Source organism: Lytechinus variegatus, chromosome 2 (genome assembly GCF_018143015.1).
Source record: "Lytechinus variegatus isolate NC3 chromosome 2, Lvar_3.0, whole genome shotgun sequence".
Classification (NCBI taxonomy): Eukaryota; Metazoa; Echinodermata; class Echinoidea; order Temnopleuroida; family Toxopneustidae; genus Lytechinus; species Lytechinus variegatus.
The window spans coordinates 75305147-75330111 of record NC_054741.1 but is presented as its reverse complement, the minus strand read 5'-3'; the positions used below and the strand labels follow the sequence as shown (position 1 = coordinate 75330111).

General features: G+C 35.7%; 1 protein-coding gene across 1 annotated transcript; it reads right to left on the bottom strand.

The window, feature by feature from the left end:
- Nucleotides 1-266: 266 nt before the first annotated feature.
- On the bottom strand, nucleotides 267-23990 carry LOC121409031 (cell division control protein 45 homolog). The gene is made up of 18 exons (XM_041600815.1): nucleotides 23850-23990; nucleotides 16447-16599; nucleotides 16059-16196; nucleotides 14830-14901; nucleotides 14461-14532; nucleotides 13685-13792; nucleotides 11352-11413; nucleotides 10969-11019; nucleotides 10326-10445; nucleotides 9772-9843; nucleotides 9016-9174; nucleotides 7777-7831; nucleotides 7099-7149; nucleotides 6675-6730; nucleotides 5847-6069; nucleotides 3942-4063; nucleotides 2831-2907; nucleotides 267-2374 (listed from the first exon to the last, which is right to left on the bottom strand). The coding sequence occupies exons 1-18, from the start codon at nucleotides 23898-23900 to the stop codon at nucleotides 2310-2312; spliced, it is 1707 nt and encodes a 568-aa protein (XP_041456749.1). The 5' UTR covers nucleotides 23901-23990; the 3' UTR covers nucleotides 267-2309.
- Nucleotides 23991-24965: the final 975 nt, after the last annotated feature.

Below are 24965 nucleotides of genomic sequence, written 5' to 3'. Positions count from 1 at the left end.
TTTTCAAATTTTGAGGTAAGTTATATTAAGTGCCAATATATGTGCTATTTTTCCAATGACCGAGGGAAGTATCACAGTTCTTCTAATAAACTCTTTTACATTGAGACAATTAATACGCTTCCCACTTGTTTCCAAGTACTAAATACATGTCTAATTGTCTGAAAATCAAGCTCATCATTTGGCATGAGTTGGTTTGAATTGCATGTATTGTACAGGCCTAAGAATACTAAACTGTGCAAATAATGAGAGCTGATCAAAATTTTCCAGTATTGACACATAAATGTACAAGTTTTATTTCCACACAAATAGATAAATATGATTTTACAGCATTATAAAACAATATCTTGTAACATAAAAATATATAAATCTTAATTTTGACTCTTTAATGCATGGTTTGCATTATGCTTACAGTCGATACCATAGGACTGGTTGCATTATTTAATCTTATAGGATGCATGCCGATGCTAATCTTCACTTGATTGAATAGGGAAGTAATCACCATTATGTATGATGAAGATCAAAAGTTTGTTTTTGTTTGAAGAACGACCTGTTTAGGATTTCAAGAACAATTATAAGAATGAAGATAATTGCAAAAAGCTTCAAATTATATATCATTGCTTATGGTACACGTATATCACTATAAGGCATCATAATTTCGATTTTTAAAACCACTCATTCCTAAAGGGTGCACCCCATTAATAGATAATGCCATATCTTGAATATGGGGGGGAATCATGATCAATAAGATTTTCATATTTTCTTTTAGTGAATCACATATTCAAGAAAATACAAATAATTAAAGACAAATAATGGCATTTTGATACTCAGGAAAAAACATATCTTTGCAAACAATGGGCATGCATAAACTGGGAAAGTTATGAGAAGAGTAAATGGGACATCCAACATGTCAAAATCATTTCTACAGATCCATGTAGTTCCTACATACATTGTTTGGTTTATATTTGTTAATTCATGCAGATTACTCTGAAGAATGCAAGACCTAAATCTTCAGTAGGCCTATAGTTCTGCTATCAGAGTGTACTTTACCATACATCTTTTCACTCCACTATATGGAACAGAAAAATTACATAAAAACACAAATTATACATATATATCGATTGTTGACAATACAATTTAACAAAGTGACACAATATTAATCTTTTATACAACTATATATATATCTACAAATGGAAATATATGAATAAAAAATGTATTTACACAGAATGTACAAAGTAAGCTACCACGTAGAATTACAACCTAAGTTGTAGTTATGCAGTAACAAGGGAATCTATTCAAGTAATGTGATATATTCTACTGCAGAATGTAGGAAAAGAACATTGTTATTATTAGTATTTATAAACAACACCCCGAGTTCTGGTGGATAATTTATTAATTCATTAGGTCTTTGTTTCTTCTAACATCTACAGTATAGCTAGATGCAACTCCATGTATATTATGACTTTTTAAGGTTGGCATGGTGGAACAGATTAAATGAAAAGTGCATGTGTTGTTTATCATTATAAATTACTTATTGTCAATTAAGAATGCATCGATTCCAACACAATTTGTTTTCACTCCTTTAAAGATTAGTATTCAATTTTTTTTTCATTATACAGTGTGTCCCATGAAAAACAAAACTTCAAATTGTCATTGCTATATCATAAGTCACAATTACATTTCATGAATTACATACATTGTAAAGCTCAGATCCTCCACTTTCATATGACGCAACTTATATAATGAACATTTCAGGCATGAGAGGGGATACAAAATTTGAGTAGAGTACAAAAAGCAAATGAGGCTTGCAGTTTTTCATTTCAATCATAAAATCACAATTCCATTAGGTTGTTTTCATACATAATACCTTGTCCTCCATCAAGTAAATATATGCAGGAATAGGATAGCAGTATATGTAGTATGTAATGCTTGCATTTCCATAATTTTACAAAACAAAAAACGTCACAGCAGGACTGCAACGAAAAGGTTCTTATTTCTTTCACTCATCCGTCTTGTCAAGTATATTCATTGCTATGACAGGCAGTCATGAAAATTATTAGTTTTATGCAATTACATAACTGCAAGAAATAATGTACACACTTAAAAAAAATGTTTGATTCTGTGCACTTTTTCACTCACTGACAGATCATATTAAAGGGTAGAAAATTAACTTTCATACATTGTATTTCATAATTCTCATACCGCTTGTATTTTACATTTATTCATGTACAAATGTACATATACAATTGCCTTGTTCAACACCATGTAGCCACATAACAATGTATACGGTTGAATTTTACCAGACAGTAATCTTATGTTAGTAATGATATGAGTGCATCAAAGAACTTGCTTCTATCTCCTATCTTGAGTTCCATGACTGTATAGCAAATAAGATGAGAGATAAAGACAAAGATATAAGAAGAGAATTAAATAATAGGGTTTTTTAATAAAAGGAAAGAGATAAAAAAGAAAGTGAGAAGAAATGGAAGGAAAAGAAAAGGAGATAATAAAAGTAAGATTTATATGGGGGTGTTTGATGAAATGGCCTATCAAATTATGCATGAATTTACAAATACTGGATTATAAAGATTCAAATTTGAGTAAAAATTTAAATCTGGATGTAGATCATATTTAGCTTATGTAATATGAACAAGATGTTTTAGAAATCACTATCCCATTTATATGCGAAGTTTTGGACATTTAAGAGAGATTTTATCTCTCTTTCAATTATATCAATACACAGGCAACTTGAATAATCATCTTTGAATATCTGAACCTATTATCTACCTATGATTTGGAACACATAAATTTTAAACTAACAAAATACACTTACTTGAAGAATCAAAGTGATTGTGGAGTGTCCTTGAGTTTGTCTTCTTTGCAGCTTGTTCAAAAGCACGACCAAAGAAACTACAACAAAACAAAAGATGGCAGGTGCAATACTAGAACAAAATAATGGTGAAGAATCAATACCATTAAACTGAAAAGAAGGTACTAAACTGTTTCAACAGTCAGCACTTTACCTTATTTGAAATGTCAGTATTGCGCAAATATACAATTTTATGTTTTACAAAGGTGTAGATGGTGAGTAGACCATTACATAGAAAGATAACATATGGATGGGAATACTTGCAAATGTGTATTTAGATAACCTCAACAAAAGTTCCAGCAATGTTCAGTATCAAGAAGAATCTCACTCAGCATTTTCTCCCTAATTAACTTCCAATTTCAGCAAACATCAAATAATTGGGAAGACCGATGCAAAATCATGGATGCAGCAAAACTAGGGAGCATTTCAGAAAGAATTATCACCAGTTAATGAATCCTTGATCTGATTGGCTCAGAGGAAATTTATCAGAGAAAATCTCTGACAAGATAGTTAATGAATTACTATCCTAATGGACACATTTGTAAAGCTACCTTGACTGATGTGAAAACATAAAAAGACAGGTGTTCAAATGAATTTGGACTCACAACAAAAATAACTTATTGAGTTTAAAAGACTACTATCTAGACTAGGGGCCAGTTGCATAAAACTTTTTACCTGAGAAAACTCAGGTTGTTTTTACCGGAGTTTTTGCCCTGTGTTAAAGTCAATGGCAGATATCAGACTAACCTTAGTTTTCAGTTTTTACCAGAGTTTTCTCAGGTAAAAATTTTTATGCAACAGGCCCTAGGTTTCTTTATTTACTTTCTACAAATATTTACAGCTCATAAAAATGATGGTGAGAATCATTACTCCCAAAGTGCTTTTCATGCTGGCTCTTCTATCTCCCTGAGGTCTTTCACCATAAAAGGGTACCTGTGAGTGGTTAAACATTCTATCGAAGGGTTCACTAGAGAGTGACATTCAAAGACCCAGTGGCAATGATAGACCAAACTTCACTATGTCACATGATGTAGCTTTGACCAATTAGTGATTGGAATCTCAATATTATACTTACTTTCTTGATGATTGTTCAAGTTCTGGTAGAGGAGGAATGCCAATCACTAGACAGGTTCCACCTTCATTCATCAGAGGGGCTGTCATCACCAAAGGAAGGTTCTTGGCCTTCTTGCTCTTGGACTTTTACAAAGAAAAATAAGTGAAAATTGACAAAAGAGACACAAAAACTCTTCAAATGTAAGTAGACATTGAGCTTTGATTTTAGTATGATACACATGTTCCATAGAATCTGACCTGAGCTATCTCAGGCTTAGGGCTCACATGGTTCATAGACTTTATGTATGTCATTTGGTGCCAATTAGCAACTTTAGAATGTGAAGAGATCATACATAAAATGCAGCTGTACTTCCATGTATATCACAAATGTTGATTCATTGTTGTGTGTTGTTAAGTAGAATGACTTCAATAATACATTTTCATTTATTCTACCCCTTAAACATTCCTTGAAAATATATCTGTTTGCATCTGGTTATCAGAAGAAAACATGAATACAAGTGAACCATGCTGTATAAAACAGGAATATCTAAACTGTATTTGTTACAAACAAGATACCCAACTAGCATTACATAAATATGAATTAGAGCATGACTATTACAACAGATTAAACACCACCACTTTATTAGTTACCTTCTTTTTATTCGACTGCTCTTTTAACCAAGTTTGGTGCAGGGAAAATATAATGGGTCTAAAGACAATGTGCTATGCAAAATGTGCTGAATAGCTCTGAGCTTTGAGATTGCAAGAGTCCCCATAAAATTTTATTTGATTCAATACAAATTGAACGAAGATTGGAATGAAAGGAAATAATTTTAAAAATCTATTTCGATTCAGTGTAGATTATTTTATATGATGTGGATATGTGGAAGAGGTTCATCATAGCGATGGATTGAGTAGAATAATAGTAATCGGTTGTCTCACGATGGATCAAACATTGTTGGAGAGTGAAGTTTACTGCAAGCTGCTAGATTTTGTCAGGCAATGAAAACGATGCTGCTGTGCACGGGTTAGTGATAGCAATCCCGTTATTGATGGTATCACTCATCTTCTACGCCGGCACTTGGAGGAGCATGGTATCCGAGTTATATTAAGTCGATAGCATCCCCATCCAGCTGGTCTGTCAGAAAGAACACCCGATCCCCGAAAGACGCACTAGGGTTGTTTATAAAATGTTCGGCTTAGGCACATCAATAGCTCAACTGTTGCAGAACATGCTTGGGACTCCAATCATCCACCTAACAGGGATGAGGTCACCAACATCACTAGTAATAAGCATTGGTATACGCGTCACATCAGGGAAGCAATTCAGATCCATTTACACCTGAACAATATTAACATGGACAACGGCATTGAGATCCCTGATGAATGGTTACCTACCATCCGACGGCATACAGCATCCACCGATCACAGTGCACGGCACCCACATCCACGGGTGCCTGACACCAGCACGGACGCTGATTGGCCGGTAGCATCGACCAATCAGACAATAGCTGCAGTCAAACGCCATGGCCCCTCGCCGACGCTACGTTACCCGCGCACAGTAGCATCTTTGTTCAATGCCTGACGAAATGTAGAAGCTTGCAGACAAAAAGTCGCTCTCCAACGTTCAATCCATCGTGAGACAACCAATTACATTATTTTACTTTGTATATTTTACTTTAAACTTTCTATGTCAAAGAAACAAAATGATAGGAAAGGCAACCAAAATGAGATGGGTTCACCATTTTTTCATTATCTAACTTTGCATGGCAAATGTCAACATTTCTGGATCTTTAAAAAAGAAAGAATACTTAAGACTATCTGGGGAGGGGTTAAAATTTTAATGTTTTTTTACAGACAAACATGAAAATACCTCTTGAACTCTTTGATAAAAAAAACAGCAATATTAGGATAGATGTGGTCTCACCATTTTTACATATGCCTCAAGAGCAAACCTCGCCAACATGGAGAGACAATTAGGATGAGCAAAGAACTTTGTTTCTGGAGTACCCTCAGGCAAGAAAGCATATAGGAAAGGTCCCGCACTGACCACTTGACCCATGTCCAGAAGACTCTGGACCTGAGTGACCACTGCCTGGAGCTGGAGTTTAGATGCATCAAGTCCAAGGTGGAGGTTCTTGATATAAGACCTGTGACAAAAAAAAAAGATGACTTGTTTCGACATTGGCTTGACTTCACAGAGGTGGTTTTTAATCCAGGGTTGAAACCATAGTTAATGAAGATTTCATTTGTTCATTTTGCATAATCCAGCATATTGAGAAAGAGTCCAATAATAAAAGCGCACTTTCATCACAGATTATGAAGTAAAAATGATGCTTGGTGAATGGGTCCTACATACTTGAATCAGCATATTTCTAATACACAGATAATACAGTACATATACTGCTTTAATTAAACTAACAGTATAGATTAGAATGTGTAAATCAGGTGCTTTAAATGAGAACATAATGCATGTTATAGGGATGTTTGATTTCGATAACCACCATGACCTAATAGCTAACATACAGTAAGACATAAAGACATTGTAATTAGCTATTAAATTCTCATAACCAAGCCAAATGAACCCCCCCAAAAAAAAAATTATAATAATAGTAATAGAATAAATGAATAAAATAATAAGAATAATAACAATAATAATATTTATATTAATGAAAATAAGATAAATACATAAAACAATATATATAAATATATTCATAAAAATTAAATAATAACAAATTCAAACAAACAACTGTACCTTGATAGACAATCTAGTGCTTCCAAAAACCTCTTTTCTGGTGACTTGTCTTTATCCTGTGATTGATAAGAATGCAAATACAAGAAGTTCCTCTTTTAATATAGTCTCTCATTTTACATGAGAAGAAATGTGAACATATCGTTTTGACTTTATGCATATTTGAATGTATGAGATATTGTTTTTTGTTGAAAAGCAAAACTTGTTATTAAAATAACACTTTTCTGGATGTCACAGAGACAATATCAAAATTGAATGAAGCTAGCACATGCATAAAATATCAATTTATTTGTAACAAAGAAATAAAGTCAAGTGAAAGTGAATGTTCACAACTCCTGACAGTTTTAAAAAATGTTCAGAAAATATAAGGAGTAAGAAACAGCCACAGATCCAGGTTCACTTTGTTAAGAAAACAGAAGATACATACCACTGCTTCCAAGACAGCTTCTACTGCATAGGCAATATCAAAGGCACAGAACTGGGTACAAGGAATTTTAAAAATGAAATGCATCAAAATCACATTAATTAGAAACTAAACCACTAAAAATTAATTTTATCAAAATACATTTAGCAATTTAGAAATAATGATAAACACTTTTTGCTAGATTAATATGAATCTAATTATGATATAAAGTCATTGTCCATTGGTTATGGAGATGGAACAAATTATCATATGGATATGGATGAAGCAATGTCTATGATGGGAAGATTTGAAAAAGAAGTGTCTACATTTGTATGGCAAATAAAGTGATAGATTGTCCCATTCATTAAAAAGAAGAGGTTATTATCTGCTCTATATTCCTCATCAGAAATTGAAATGTAGAATACTTTCATAAAAATTACACCAAAACTAAAATAATATGACTCAAAATTTTATCTCTCTTTCTCTCTCCTTTCTCTCTATCCCTCTATCTGTTTGTCTCTATGCCTCTCTCTTCCTTTATTTATCGATATATCCCTTTATCTACCTTAGGCACATACTTATAGATATGAATCACAAATTATACAGAAAGAAAAGATTGATAACTAAACTAATAAATTGTATAAGTACTCCATCAATTATTTCCTATGATGTGACAAAATACAGTTTGGAATATCCTCTTACCTTATTCTTGAATCCATACTGAGCTAAGAATGATGGTAAAGTAATGTTCTCCAATCTGGAAAGAAAAAATGAAAGTAAAAATCAAATCATCTGCATGATGAAATATTTTGGATAGTGATTGCACCTAAAGCCACAAAACCATACAAGTATTTTTTTTTTCAATTCAATCTTCTACTAAATAGGTTGGTAGAAGCTTGAAGACCATCCACAATTAATGAAATTTTCTTTATTTTTCATTCAAGAAGTAGTATTTTAACTTTAATATGCATAATAGCTTTTTAAATGTATAACTTTTATGTAATTTATATATAGAGCCTAAACAATAATAATAATAACTACCTAGGGTAGCCACTTTAGCTGTTACAGCTGATCTTCCAGCGTGCAATGCATAACATAGTATTGTTTGAAGGTTTGCGTGGTGGCATGTACAATAGCTGATGTGGTTTACAGTACACCATGTGGAGTGTTATAAAACAGTGGATAGAAGAGGAAGAAATGGATAGGCGAGAAAGTGGATATTTGAGAGTAGAGCATTCTTTCTTGAAAGTAGGAAGTAGAAAGGACTCTAAACCAGAAGGAATGGTGAGAACAGCTTTAGTAGTAGAGCTGTTGAGGAGATGCTGGCTTGATTCAAGCCAGCATCTCCTCATCAGCTCTACTACTCAAGCTGTTCTCACTCAACATTCCTTCTGGTTTACAGTCCTTTTCAGGACTACTTTCAAGAAAGAATACTCTACTCTCAAATCTCCACTTTCTTGCCTATCCATTTCTTCCTCTTCTTCTATCCACTGTTTCTATAACACTCCACATGGTGTACCCTAAACCACATCAGCAATAGCATAATATGTTATTACCTTTCTCCGATTTAAATACTGAGTGCCTAGCAAGAAGGCAGGAAGTCCCACGACCTCCCATTCATGAGCCATAACTTATAACATGACACATGTTTGATCATCAATTAATAATATTTTTTTAATTTGAATTGAAATGATTTGAATGCTCTCATGATTTTATAAGGGGTGTGAGTGGTCACAAATAAAAAGATCTGAAAAAAGCTGAGTGTTGAAAAAGTCTGAAATAGAACGAGCTTCCATTCTTTTTGTACAGAGGAAAGCCAAAAAAGCTGAAATTAAGCAGAAAATCAAAACAAAAAAAATCTGAAATCAGATAAAAATCTGAACTCTCACACCCCTGCTTTATAAGAGTGATCAAATCTCGAAGAAAAAAACTGTGACATACCCAAACTTCCTTGCAGAGCTTTCTAGGAGCTCTCTGATGGTGTTCTTATATGTGATGTCCATGGCTGTGAACTTCTGCTGACATTGAGCCAGAGGTAAACCCATGTCAGCTAAGAACTCATTTAACTTCTTCTGACCTTTCAATGTCCATAACTTGAGACTGTGTAATGGAAAGAGAGGTGAAAATACAAAGAAGAATATTACCTATGCTCTATAATTCTACATATTTTTGTTTTACTATTTATTTTCACAATTCAATTTTACTTATCAATTTATCAATCAATTAATTAATTCCTTTCTTCAATAACATGTTTACTTATCACTTTTGTCATATATTCATCTACTCTATGAAAGGGGTTTTTTATAAAAAAAAATTTTATTTGAGAGGTAAACAGCATGGTTAATTTGAATGGATCTTTGTTTGCTTGCATGACAAGCAGACATATTGTTTGCTTACAACTGTACTCCAACATTTACCAGGTACTCAAAACTTATCACACTTTTTGATGATTCACTTGCATCTACATCAGCAATATACCAATTCCATTCTTAATCAATACTCTTACATTTTTATTTGCTGTCATTCTTCCTCTCCTTCATGTCTACTTTTCTTCTTCACCTTCTTTTTCACACTCTACTTCCTTGGCAACTATGACCAAAGTAAATATAACCACAACTACTACCTTTATTACTTATACTACTATTACTACCTCCAACTACTACTACTACTAAAATAATCAGATAATTTTTTACTCACTTGCAGGCTGTATATGATGAATGCTTCAAACTCTCCAGGATAGACCAATGTCTGTACAGGACTAGTTGCAGACTAAAAGTATCACTGTCAAGGAAAGGTCATTCAATGACTTGAAAATGCTGTTATGAAAGCCTGTTTCATCTCAATCAAATGATGAATCAATTTCATTTTACAAGTTTATGTGATTCTGATTTAAAAATCAGTAAATCACATATGACTTATCATAAAATACTTCTTTCCTTTTCTTGTCACAATGGCAGTGTTTTGAACGAAACAAAACAAAAAATCACAGCCTACTGTGAAAAAAAATAGAAACTCATTTTCTTTGTAGGACTCCCACTCCGAATCAAACTAATATGTATTAAAGATGACTCCTCATCTGACTCAAAACAAATAAATACAAAAACAAAATGGTAAAAGTCAAATAATTCTTCTGAAAAGAGGATCCCACAATCATGGACCTCCATCAGTTTTAAAGCATTGATAAGAAGAAAAATCAGTTTAATAACCCTTGCCCCTAAGCTTCTCACTTTCATTTTCATGAGAAAGGATACTCTGGCATGAATGATATCTTCATTGTGTTGACTGAGACAGTGTTTTCTTCATCTTCAGCTCTATGGTTGTGACGTGCAACATGACGATTCAATTCTGTCACATCAGATACGTACTTCTCTCTGTCACAAAAATTGAAAACATGGAATTTTACTGATCGAACATATGAACACAGAAACAAGCAATGAATAAGATTACAGTTATTAAGATCTGAAGAAATAAATTCTGGAGGAACCATTGAATGCTTTTTACACAATATAAGTAACTCACTGAAAATACAGAAATATATTGTCTACCAGATTTATAATCTGAAAGGACACATTCTTATGATAACAACAATTTTAGTTTGGTTTGATTTATTAATTATTGTGCCCAATCAAACCATCATTGGACAGACAAAGCACATTTTTCTCATCCAGCAAAAAGAATTCATTTTCATTACATTTTAAAGTTCATATCTTATACATAAATTAACTTTATTCTTGCTTCCAAGTTCTCAAAGAGTTTTCAAAAGAGCAAAACAAGGATGACCAATTACCATTATCATAATTTTATAAAAGAACCAAAAAAAATCAAAAGCCTGTCTATTCATACAATTTCAAATAGTATATTGCCCTGTGAATGAAGTAATGATTAAACTCTTACCTGTCAATCTTCTTGTGAATGAGTTGATCTGTCAGTCCTACAATTGCCCACCTAAAAAAAATAAAAACATCATTCATGCTGTTTGCATTACTTTATAATGTACCAAACCTTATTTTGCAACATGACACAGGTCAAACTTGAGCCCAAATAAAACACTCATGAAAGGGTTTGTTAGCTTTTGACTGATCAATTCAGATTAAACTAGTTCAAAATAAACTATAAAGAAAAAAAATCTTAGATTCATCCGATGTTCTGAAATGTATATACTGTATACTCTTCTTGATATTTTTCTTTTCTTTTTTAAATAAAGTTAACATGTAATGTAAAACTTTAACCAATGAAATCATGCAAGAAGGGATGCAGGGTATGTAAATAATCCTCACCAAAGCAAGTCATTTGTATCCTTTGACTTCTTCCATGCTAAATTATACATTACTACAGCAGCCTGAAATAAGGATAGAGATGGAGAATAAGATTATATCACTAATTCTTTAACACTGTCATATTAATAGTACATTCTTAGTCAACATATGCCAGGAAAACTTCATTGTTTTATGGAGGCAATTCATCATCAGTGTGAGATTGTGAAACATTTTTATTTATATAATTTTTACAAGGACTCCAATCACAAAAGAAACAAAATCAATAACAAATTATACTATTGAAAAAGGATACTTCATTTATATATTTTCATACATATTTGGAAATAGCATACATGTATACTACAAAGAGAAATACTAAAACATTAAGATAATCGTGTATATCATACAGTGTATCAAACAATTATTTGTACACTCATAAAACAACGATTCAAACAAGGATAAAATAGTTTTCACTGAAAACGTAAATTTATTAACTGATAACATTTGACAAATGATGTATCCTATTTGTTCAAAGCAAAGTAAAAACATACAATTCTTATTACTTTTAGAATTTTCCCCAAAATGTGATTTTTTAAGGAAAAACAATTATTTGTACACTTTGAGTTCTTTTCTATTTAAAGTCTCTTTCTAGTACTTAGTGGGTCCTCCTTTGGCGTCAATAACGGCACGCAGTCTCCTGGGCATACTATCAACCAGTTTCTCACATACGGCAGGATCCAGGCTGCTCCATGCTTGCTGAAGCGTGGCTTTCAGGTCTTCTTTGTTGCTGGGGGGAGTCGATGGGCGATTTCTCTCCATTTCATCCCAGAGATGCTCTATTGGATTCAAATCCGGACTCTGCGCTGGCCATTTGAGCACAGATACCTTCTTCTTGGCCAGAAATGCTGTCACAACTTTCGCCGTGTGCTTAGGATCATTATCATGTTGGAAAATAAAATGGCGTCCAAGCAGTTTGGCAGCAGATGGCATCATCTGTTGTGAAAGGATGCTCTTATACAGGTCAGCATTCATGATTCCCTCAATGAAGTAGAGGTTGCCTACGCCAGCAGAAGCCATACAACCCCACACCAACACGTTTCCACCTCCATGCTTGACAGTTGGTTTCAAGCACTTAGGGCTGTATGCCTCCTTCGAAGTACGCCAAACTCGCTGACGACCATCTGAACCGAACATATTAAACTTGGACTCGTCAGACCAAAGCACCGTTTTCCAGAATCTAGCAGGCTTGTCAATATGCTCCCTGGCGACATTCAGGCGTTTCATCTTGTTCTTCTGACTGATGAATGGCTTCTTACGAGGAATCCTGCCATGCAGTCCACGTTCTTTCAGTCTGTTCCTGATTGTTTGGGTGGAAACCTTGGTGCCTGTACTTGCTTCCACCTGCTTGACAAGTTGCTTGGCAGACAACTTCCGGTCTCTCATCACAACCTCTTTGATGTACCTGTCCGTCCTTGAAGATGTCGCTCTCTTTCTTCCTCTTCCCTTCTTATTTTCAACACTACCTGTCTTCTTGAATTTTTGGATGATATACTGCACTGTTGTATGCTTCATATCAAGTCTTCTTGCTATCTTACGTACAGAAACTCCATCTTTGTGGAATTTTACAACCCTTTCCCTCAAGGCTCTTGGTACTTCACAGGTCTTAGCCATGTTGAAAAACTACAACTGACCCTTCCAATGACTGTAGTAAATGGTCACAGATACTACAGGAGGGAATAGAAAGGACTGCCATGGAAAAGAAAATCAGTTGTACACAATAACTTCAAAAGATGTTGCTATTTCAGGCATGTTTCTGTATCAATAAGGATTAACCAGGGTTGAATGGTAAAATACAAGAGTTTTCGACCTTTTGATGTGCGAGGAACCCCAGGAGACATTCCTGCTCTTTAACAATAAGCAGATTAATCCCCTTTGTATGATAAACCATTCTTTTATTAGAATTTAAGATCTGTAAACAGGGAAAATGGGCTCTAAATGGAAAGTGTACAAATAATTGTTTGGGGGTGAAAATTAATATTTTTATGAAAAAAAGGTATAATTATGAAATAATTAAGGGAAATTCACTTAGGTTCAAAAGGTACATGTATATTCTACAATGCAGTCACTTTTTGGGGTCTAATTTTCAGTACTTTTTATTTAATTTGCTTTGAAGTAACAATTTGAAAGGTGTACAAATAATTGTTTGATACACTGTAAGTCTCAAAGATCATGAAAAAATTATTGTACGTTATAATTCTTCTTTTTTTCAAGTCTTGAGAATTGCACCATAAAAAACACATTAATAATTTCTTTAAATGACAGTAAATATCTATTTCCCTGGATTCATAACTTACTGAAGAGCCATAATATGAAAACTCCTCATAATCAAAGAGAATCTTGCTCCTTTTATCTTCCCAGTTCCTCCTCTCTTGACGCCTGTTCATTCTCCTTTCCAATGCATCCTGAAATAATACAAACATATAATAGCTAAAAACATCCATAAAAAAAGGTTTTATGCATTATTTAAATTATTAACCAGGTTGCATATCAGACAGAAATGCCATGTCAGGTTCATTAAATACTGTGTAAATATACATGTACAGTGAAAGAGTAAGGGTTATTTTTTTGTTAGCAGCAGTGCATCAACTGTTCACCTACAGGTACGGGATTCTTTCCTGTTCTCATCTCATACTACATGAATACTATATCCATACTACTCACAACACTTTGCTATAATATAAAACATAAAATACTGTGGTCCTCCTCTGAATGCTCTCTATTCAAATAAAATCATCCAGATATTAATTTTGCTCCTGTCATATCAAAGCATCAAAATGCATCAATACTATAAAGCCACTTTATGCTCATTGTCACTGACCACTGATGTGGAGTTATTCATTGCATAGTTATCCCGTCCAAGAAATAATGAAGCCACAACATAAAAAGCAAAGGAAATTTCATTCAATAAATTGTATTGGCAGCCATGTCTTTACATTTGAAAACTTAACATTTTCTGAGATAAGCCCTAGCAGCAATGTGCACAAGTTTATTGAAGTCTGTATATTTCAACATGCTTTGATTTTGTTATTAGCATTATAACTTTAAAAATGTAAGAATTAACCAGACGTACCTCATCAAACCTCCGTCTCTTGCCTGTTGGTTCTGATGAATCACTTTCTGCCCCAGAGTCATCGCTGTCAGACTACAATTTTTTTAATATTGAAATAAAAGTTTGAAAAGACATTCCTACAAGAAATTGATTCAAACAATTTTTTTTAATGTACCTGTGACTTCTAGCTGAAAGTTGCACAATCACTGAGTGATCATATTTACATATTGCAGGACAATTGACTAAGAAATGTTGTTAAGATATTCATTGAAACCATATTGTTATATGATATCCCCCAAAAATGTAATTTCTGGTTAGTGGAATCATTAATTTGATTCCCATTTGACCAACATATTCTCTATTTTATATCTAATTGAATGAATTGGTTACCTCGTCATCTCTGAAGACTTCTTCATATGATGGAATATCAAAATCATCTTCTGAGCTCATCAAAAACTTGATCTGTAATACATAAGAAAAACACTCAAATGAAGTTTCAGTGCAATTTATGTGAATTATGTGGTGCCAATTTGATGACTGTGACCTGCTGAGAATGTTTAAACAAGTGGAATCCTTCTGGCAGTCTCACCTGCTTGACGCGATTTGATACAGCGGCAGTGCTGACTTTGAAAACAGCTATTGAATAATTATTCACAAAAGAAAACATTCATATGATAATAAAACACTATGTCATTGAACCAAAATGACCTTTGACCTTGGTCATGTGACCTGAAACTCGGGCAAGATGCTCAGTTATACTTCATTATCCCTATGTGTAAGTTTATGACATGTCCATATACTTCCTAAGTTATGATGACATTTCAAAAACTTAACCTTAGGTTAAGATTTTGATATTGATTCCCCAACATGTTCTAAGTTCATTGACCCTAAATGACATTTGAACTTGGTCATTTGACCTGAAACCAAAGCAGGATGTTCAGCAATACTTGATTACTCTTGTGTCCAAGTTTCATGAACTAGGTCCATATACTCATGGACCTAGTTCATGAAGTTATGATGTCATTTCAAAAACTTAATCGTAGGTTAAGATTTTATGTTGACGCTGCCACCGGAAAAACAGTGCCTATAGTCTCACTCTGCTAAGCAGGTGAGACAAAAATGTGTTAATAGACAGGGCAGCATGTGTATTTTGGAGGCATCTAAGTTCATGAAATATCCCATTTTCCCCCTGACTGATCAACATAATATACAACATACTTCTACATAATCTTTTAAGAACTTCTTCATAATTTATAGACTTATAAGGAAAGTGTTTTGCTCACAAAATCTAGATGAACCAAGATCTCTGTGTTCTACTGGAATTAGAAAAAAACATAACAGCTTTCTGCAAAGGTACTTGTAGGAATGAACTGATTAGTCCAAGGAAAATGTTCACCACCCAAATAATTAGGTGTGATTTGGCATTCCATACATGATGAGTTTATATCAATTTTATCTGTTGTGGTACAGCAGGGTAAACCTTGCTATTCAAATCCACCTCACAAAAGTCTTTCCAAACTAGTTTCAACAAACCCGATAGATATCCGTTTGGAATTCTTTACTTTCATCCAACTAAGTAACTTGATAATAAGGGAGAATTACATTGAAGAATTACTGACCTGGGTCTCATTGTAGATATTCCAAAGATGCAGTGGTCGGTGACTATCACATATAAAGAAGACTATATCATCATCAGGTTGTAATGATTCCAGAAGATTGACAGTTCCACCACAATTTATTAGCACCACATACTTGAGCTAACGTACAAAAAGAATAGTGAAACACATCTTGTATCAAAGCATACATGTACATCATAAACCACATCATCATTACAACTACAAATTAGTAGGACTGGCTACAAGACATTTTTAGGACCTCTTTACAGTGCATAAATATTCTTGTAAATTGAATACAGCTTATACAAGTCACCTAATCACCTGATCAACTTCAACAAACAGGTGACCTTATCACTTGATTAGCCTGAGCTATCACATGACCTACATGTACCTGCTCTGAGTGTTCCAGATAAGCTCGTTCTACATCGTCTTTTCCTGATACAGGCACCAAGGTGTATTGTACATGATCCCATTGGAGCAATGTCTGCAGGATCTTACAAGCACACAAAGCATCTACATCATTAGCGACTAGGACCAATACTCTCTGTGGAGAAAATTGATAAAGAAAGATTATCATTCTTCGAATGTAACTTACTTCATTTATTGTATCATGAATTTCATAGTGATGATCTTTATCATGAATTCAAGATTTTCGTAAGAATATTTCTCAAGAAGTTTATATCAATATCACAAACATAAATAAAGGAAACAAAATCTTCCGAAACAGATTTTTCAGCCTTAATACTACACAAAAGATAGAACGATGTCATAGATCATACATGTAGCATCACAAATCATATTATCCTGGGTAGTGTCTAGTGTTAATTTGTTTCCCATGTTTACAGTGATTCGTGGAATAGTTTTCAAAACTCTTAATAGAATATTTTTGGTATTTTCTGAGCCATCCAATATAATATAAATATTTATGCTGTTTGACCTGCGACCGATCGCATGCAATGTTTTGAAATCAGCTGTGAATAATACGTGTGAGGAAATAGATACTGGCCCAAAATCACCAATTTTGAGGATTACCGGAGGATGGACACGGAGTGAAATACGGGTGAAGAGTAAGAAATTAAGTATTTTTCTTTCTCGTTATAATATAATTTATACAATATATAACATTTCCATCCCACCTTTGTCACTCGGAATATCTGATCGTGTTCACCGTCCCAAAGTTTGGGTAGGTCTTGTCTTGTCTTCTTGTCTTTCCGTTAATGGCCACAATCATTATTGATTATTGTGGCATATGAACGTCAAGATTGACTTGACCTGAATTTTGCCGGGACCGGCAGTGCAATACAGCAGGTGAACACCCTACTCTTTGACGAATAGTGTATTGGTTTTAACATGCATAGGTTGTGACTCTCCTATACAAGGGACCAACATTTGCATCCTTTCCAATGGACGGATTGTTTTCCATCTGCATTCACACCTGCACTGAATACAGTGGTGAGGCACGCTAACACACAACGTTAAAGCATCAGATATTTTTGTCAAACGCGTTTCGGCATGAGCGGGACTCAAACCCCTCACGCTGATATCTACGATCTTATCCGAAACATGCACTCTAACGGACTTAGCTATGCTGCCTCGGTGGAGTGTAGTGCAGCGGTAGTGAAGTGGAGTTGAGCCTGCTCAAACTTCGCTCGAGGTAGTACTCCTCCTGTCTAGACTTAACCCAGGGAGCTCCCGCACGCACAGCGGGCAGAAGCCCAGGGGCTTATTGTGTATTTGACCATACTCACAGGACAAGCGTGATTTATGGTCTAACGTTAAATATTTCTCAAAATGAATTGTGAAAACAGAAATTATGCACTTACCACGATTATGAGGTCTAACGAGTGGCAGTTTCATGAGTTTGACATCGGGGCTCAGACTGGAACCTCAAAAAACTTAAAGTTCTCTCCTACCCAGTCTCAATCAGCCATTTTTGTTATGAATCATAACAAAATGGCCGATCGAGACTGGGTTAGTAAAGAACTTTTCAGTTTTTTGAGGTTCCAGTCTGTGCCTCGATGTCATTGACAGGAAACTGCCACTCAGACCTAGCCTGGAGGCGTCTGGGGAGTAAAAATCATAGTACTATCGTACCCTTACTCCCCAAACGCCCGGGTCGGCTATATATGCCTCGCTGTAGAGGCGAGGATTACCCATGGTGATTTACGTCTAGTTTCACCAATTTTTATTTTTTGTAAAACGCCCAAACTAAAGTACCATACATGGGCAAGTTTTATGTTAACCCCCATTTTTTATCAAATTTCCTAATTTTCCTTTAACACATATTAGTCAAATTGAAGACACTGTACAGTGTAGAGCTGCCAACTTGGATTAAAAAATTACTTGCATCTGCCGATATCAGGAATCGTAAAATATTTGTTTTAATCAATAAATATCATATAAATTACTTTATGATATTTATCAACCGAAACAAATATTTTACAAATCGTGATATTAATTGGCAAATGCAAGTATTTTTAAAATCTACGTTGCAGCTCTGCACGCGTGTGGTATCTAGTATCGATAACAAAAGAATGGAAAATGGCAACGTAAACAGACAGGGTAAGTGAATGCTCTTGCTCTTAATTTTCTTCAATTTGACTAATATGTATTAAAGGAAAATTAGGAAATTTGATAAAAAATGGGGGTAAACATAAAACTTGCCCATGTACTTTAGTTTGGGCACTTTACAAAAAATAAAAATTGGTGAAACTAAACCTAAATCACCATGGGTAATCCATGCCTCTACAGCGAGGCATGTATAGCCCCGGGGGGGGGGGCACTCAGTATATAATGCATAGTGGGTATGTGCCGCGGAGGGGACCGCCATTTTTACACCCAAATTTCCGTTCCAAGGCATAGCATTTTTGTCTTATTGAGAAAAAAAAACAAAGAAAGCCGCTCCAAGGCATAGCATTTTGTTCTTATCGAGAAAAAAAAGAAAGAAATCCAAAGCTTCGCATATTTTTCGTTACGCCGTTCCGGTCGCATTGATCTGCTGCAATTTTGGTGAAAAGCGGCCGCCGAGCGCTGTCCGACCATTGTCTCTGCCGAGCGCACCCAGCAGAGGCCGCGCTAGCTGCATCATGCACGCATACCCGTTCCATAGGGGTGCATGCCCACCCACATATAAGTATTTTTTGTCTCAAAGACAAAAGCATATTGATTATTGCAACTTAATACTCAACTCTACACCACGGAAACTCAATATGAAAAATAAAATGTAAAAAAAATCGGCCTAAAAATAATCAACTTGAAGTTAAAACTTAAGCCCCCCCAAAAAAAAAAACAATTTTTTTATTGATGGCTAGCCTCAGCCCGGCATGCCCACACAGCTACACCCTGAATATTTTTTTTCGCATTTCGGGGGCAAGAGTGAAATCGCCCCGAACCCCCACCCACCTAAATTTTTTGAGCGACTCAAACATCCACACCACAGTCACACTCAGTCAAAGAAATTGAAGCATAATTATTATATCATTACAATCTTAAAGCTCTAAACCAGGGAAAATCAATATAGAAAAAAATAAAAAATAAATATTTACAAAAAAAAAAGGCAGAGCCTACGACACTGCCAAGCTTCAAACTCTAGTTCACACTCTCTCACTCAGTCAAGCTCAGCCCACCTCCATTGTTGTGGATTCGGGCTGAATCCCACCCCGCCAGTTTAGGCGGCCGAGCTACGTAGAATTGCGATGAAGAGCAGCGGACCGGTCATCGGTTGTTCGCTTCTTGCGACCAGAGAGAAAAGGTGAAAAACTTTAACAAAATCATGCAAATACACCAAATTTTATCCTTGTGATGAGAAAATGGAGGTAATGGAATACAACAAGGTCCATCTTCTGCGATAAAAGTGGTAATTTGAGGAGAAATGATCACAAAATCAAGTTAGTTGTTGAGCGGGGCCGAGCCGAGCACTGACACAGTTAATACACGCGCGCCTAGGAATCGCGAGCTGTCGAAAAACGCCTAAAATTACACTTTTTTTTATTTCAGCGAAAAAAAAAAGTAATAGAAAGTGAAGAACATTACCATCAGACCATATCACTAGAAAATCTTTACAAGAAATTTCGAAATGACGGAAAAATAGACGCAAATTTGTGGGAAAAAAATCTCGTAATGGGTGGGACAACTCGGCCCGCGGTCCGAGATGTCTCGTGGTCCAAGTTAGACCAAAAGCTTCAGTCTCTGTTATTTTGGTTGTTCAGCTGAACTCCGTTGGCTTCACCCACCAAATACAGAGACCGAAGTTCTGGCGCGATCTGTACAGGGGACTCAACGGCCATATGTCTATGTACTTAAGTCTTAAGATCGGATAAAACGGGGAAGTGAATTTGCATAATTGTACTTGATGCCCCCAGGGGACATCAACGTTTTTACCTTGATTCGTGGATCCACGACCCGACCTTGTTTACCATCAGCGAGTTGATATCCATCCGCGCGTGATTCGGTTGATCGCGCAACAAATAAAGTAATTGGGGGCATCAAGTGCAAGTAATATAAGAGAGACAAGCTATAGCTCTCAAGGTTACATTAGCTTTCAAGTTTAATTTTGCCAAAAAGGTTAATTTTGGTTGCAAAGTTAATTTTGTTGAAATTTTTGGGGGCATCAAGTACAAGTAATATAAGAGAGTTAATTCTCTAGCTATCAAGGTTAATTTAGCCAACAAGGTTAATTTGATTCGACGATGTTATGAAGGCTTGCGCGGCTAGAAAATAGAAAAAGAGGAGAAAATGGGGTTAGTGGAATGTAAACTTCTGAATAAACGTGCTGAATAACGGGAAAATTTGGGGGCATCAAGTACAAGTAATATAAGAGAGTTAATTCTCTAGCTATCAAGGTTAACTTAGCCAACAAGGTTAATTCGTTTCGACGTTGTTATGAAGGCTTGCGCGGCTAGAAAATAGAAAAAGAGGGGAAAATGGGGTTAGTGGAATGTAAACTTCTGAATAAACGTGCTGAATAACGGGAAAATTTGGGGGCATCAAGTACAAGTAATATAAGAGAGTTAATTCTCTAGCTATCAAGGTTAATTTAGCCAACATGGTTAATTCGTTTCGACGTTGTTATGAAGGCTTGCGCGGCTAGAAAATAGAAAAAGAGGGGAAAATGGGGTTAGTGGAATGTAAACTTCTGAATAAACGTGCTGAATAACGGGAAAATTTGGGGGCATCAAGTACAAGTAATATAAGAGAGTTAATTCTCTAGCTATCAAGGTTAATTTAGCCAACATGGTTAATTCGTTTCGACGTTGTTATGAAGGCTTGCGCGGCTAGAAAATAGAAAAAGAGGGGAAAATGGGGTTAGTGGAATGTAAACTTCTGAATAAACGTGCTGAATAACGGGAAAATTTGGGGGCATCAAGTACAAGTAATATAAGAGAGTTAATTCTCTAGCTATCAAGGTTAATTTTGACAGCACATCTAGGATTACTTGCCGGAACTTTTTTCATCAATTTTGGGGGCATCAAGTGCAAGTAATATAAGAGGATAGATGAGGAGGCAAGGATGCGCGCTCATCTAGATGCACCTGTTTGCGCATTTGTCGCATCTCATCAGGGGTGCGCTAGCGCACCCCAGGGGTTTGCATTGCCATGGATATGTTATTAGAGGTAAGTAATACACGCTTTTATAAGCCAATAGAATATATTCGTTTTGCGTAGAGAAAATCATATCAGAATTTTTGTTTGATCAGTTTCACTATTTGAATCATTCTACGGTAGTCCACCATGGCGTTCAAGGGGAAATTGGAGGATCCAAAAACTGCAACCACATCGGATTTTCAGAATCCATGGAATTTCTTCGGATTATTTGGGGACAAAAGAGAGGATAATTTGGCCGAATGGATGAGGGAACATGGATTTATCGCAACATCAATGAAGTGCGAGGTTTGCAATGAAGACTGCAAAAGGATTACAAAGGAAAGTCGCCGTTTGGGTTATGTATGGAGGTGCAGAGGAAGTAAGGATAATCCACATGATCGAAGCTACACCTCAACAAGATTCTCATTCTTCGAGAACACCAGATTTGATGTCAGGGACATATTGGTGTTTATTTGGTTTTGGGCACTTCAAGTGAGTTTGCGAACTGCATCTATTATGTCTGGTATGTTTTATGGCCACACTCCCGTCAATTGGGCGAACCATATTTGAGATCTTTGTCGCCAGTTCGTCTTTGATCTCTATTATAAGAATAGCTGGAACAGCTACAAGTTTTCTGGGGATGTTGAAATTGACGAGAGTTTGTTTGGAAGACGATGCAAATATCACAAAGGAAATCCTAACCTCGGCCAGAAAGTCTGGATATTTGGAATAGTTGAAAGGTCAACCAATAACATCGTTCTATATCCTGTGGATCATAGAGACGAGAAAACCTTGATCACATTAATTGAGAGACATGTTGAAAAGGGTGCAAGGATTTTCAGTGACGGATGGTCGGCCTATGCAAATCTGAACAACATAGGATACGAACACTTCACAGTTTGCCACAAATACTCATTCAAAAAAGAAGAATACAGAAATGTAGTCACTGGAGAAATAATCAGTGTGAATACCAATAGAATAGAGGGAGCCTGGAAACACGCAAAGTCACACTTTAGACGAATAAACGGGACATCACTCGGAAATTTCGAAGCTCATCTTTCAGAGATAATTTGGCGAAATCAAATGATTGGTCAGAGCAATGCAATCACCTCTACATTCGAGCTTATCAAAAACTACTATCCATTGGATCGATCAGCGACACTAAACTGTTCTGATCCTCTTTTTGATTCCTGGTCAAAAGGAATAAGAGATGCACCAGGAGACAACTCTAACTCCATCATCCGATACGAAGATGAAAGTGACATTGATGTCGATCTACCCGCTCCGCTGGTAGTCACAGAGCCAGATATTGCCCCACAAACCAACCAACTTCAGAGCAGTGGGGATCACAGTTATGAACATGGAGAATATGATTCGTTTGAACGAGGGATTAACGTAACTAATGCATCGAACGATCACCGCATCAGCACACCACACACGAAAAAGGTTCATGAAAGTCTCGATGCCCAACAAACTTTGAGCCAATCGACGAACCAGCAAAGAAACAAGGAAAAGCACCACAGGCAAGGAATCCTTACAATAAGTCAAACTTCGTTTGGGATGAAGAAGCAGACGATGATTTCGATTATTAAAAAGGTAAGGAAACACTTGTTCGTTAATCTATAATGCGCATGCGCAAACCGAAACTACTTTCTATTTTATTTTTAGAAGAATCATCGGGAAATCAAGGAGTACCATACCAAAAAGGTAAAAACGTTGATGTCTCCTGGGGGCATCAAGTACAATTATGCCAGTGAATTTGCGCGACAGCCGAGGTTAGTCACCGTTTTTGTTCCTTTTAACTTGATTTTTCTCCGTTTTTTGGCAATTAATGCCATATTAATTTGCATTTTGGTCGCATTAATTTTCAAAATTTTTATTCATTAAACTAAAGACAAAAATTGAAGAGCCCCGACGGGGGGATTTTGCATTGGCATTGCAAGTCCCCTAATGGTGGCTACACGATAGCGAGCCGTCTGTGTATGAGGAGAAATTTTTTTAAAAATGTTAAAAAACTCCTCGAAACAGACGGCTGCCAGCTGTCTAGGACTAGGACTAGGTCCGAGTTGTCCCGACCCCGACTTGTCCTTTAACAACAAACATCGATTTGAGCGGGTGGGACTGTACTTGGAATGACGGCGATAAAATTCAATAAAAACGAATCGAATTCATATCAAGTTAATACAAGGAAAACAAGGTAAAAAATACTTACATGATGTAGAATAACGTCATAGAATTGTGTTTTAATGTCTGTAATGAACATAATGTTGCTGACTTGGAAGTAAATATAATAAATCTGATGACAATAGGCTCCGATTCTATTTCATTTTTCCCGCGGATGAGGGTCAAAAGGTAATATGCTGAAGTTAGAAGCAAGTAATTTCGGCACGGGGTATAAGATTGCCAATAAAAAATTTAAAAGAATGTAAAATGTATTTCTGTAGTTAAAAGAGGTATTGATTGATCTTGATACTCATATGCAGAGGCGTAGATAGGGGGCCTGGATAGGGGGCAAGGGGGCACGAGCCCCCCCCCCCCTGAAAAAAATTGGTTGAGAAAAAATCAGGGGGAGTAAAAAGAAGGGGAAAAAAGGGAAAAAATAGAAGAAAAAAGGAAGAGGAGGAAGACGAGGGAATAAAATAAAAAATAAGGTGAGAGGAAGACTTTAAAAAAAAAATCATTCATGTCAAGATAAAATTTTCTCTCGCGCTTTGCCCTCACATTGCCTGATGTTCGATGCGATTCATAACTTGCTCAATATCATATGGAGCTTAAAATATCAAGCTTTGAAGACTGAAGTCAATATACAAAATATATTTCCAGCTCGCATGTTTATCTATATATGGACAGCCTGTTCTTTATTTATTAAAACATGCTTTCATTATCCATTCAGATCAGAATATCACTAATTTTTGCTCGAGGTTCACGCTCGCATTATTAATGTAGGAAGATACTCAACTTTCTTTTCATGATCGATTTACAAAACATGAATAGAGTGTCCCATTTTTAGGTCTAAAATCTAAATTGTCTTCCGTTCGCGCTTTACGCTCGTATCGATTGTTTACAAAACTATCCCTTTCATGATAACGAAAAGTGCAGAATGGCAATTTTTTAAGGTAGGGATGTCACAAATTTTCAGCTCGCGCTACGCGCTCACATTATTCCATTGTTGAGTAATGTATCCTATATTCATGAGTCACTAAATACAGTCCTCAACAGGTCCTTATCGATCAGGCCAGAACATTTACGATTTTTGTTCACGCTTAGCGTTCGCGGTAGTTATCTCATTACATATGCATCTTGTTCAGGATCACAAGCATTGCCTAGA

Excerpts from the sequence above, each read along its gene's own strand:
- LOC121409031 (XM_041600815.1), bottom strand. The coding sequence starts at position 23,900 with ATGTTCATTACAGACATTAAAACACAATTCTATGACGTTATTCTACAT. Across the intron at positions 11,414-13,684 it reads TTTCATATTATGGCTCTTCA|GCTGCTGTAGTAATGTATAA; the intron begins GTAAGTTATGAA and ends TCCTTATTTCAG. Across the intron at positions 7,150-7,776 it reads AGTATGGATTCAAGAATAAG|TTCTGTGCCTTTGATATTGC; the intron begins GTAAGAGGATAT and ends CCTTGTACCCAG.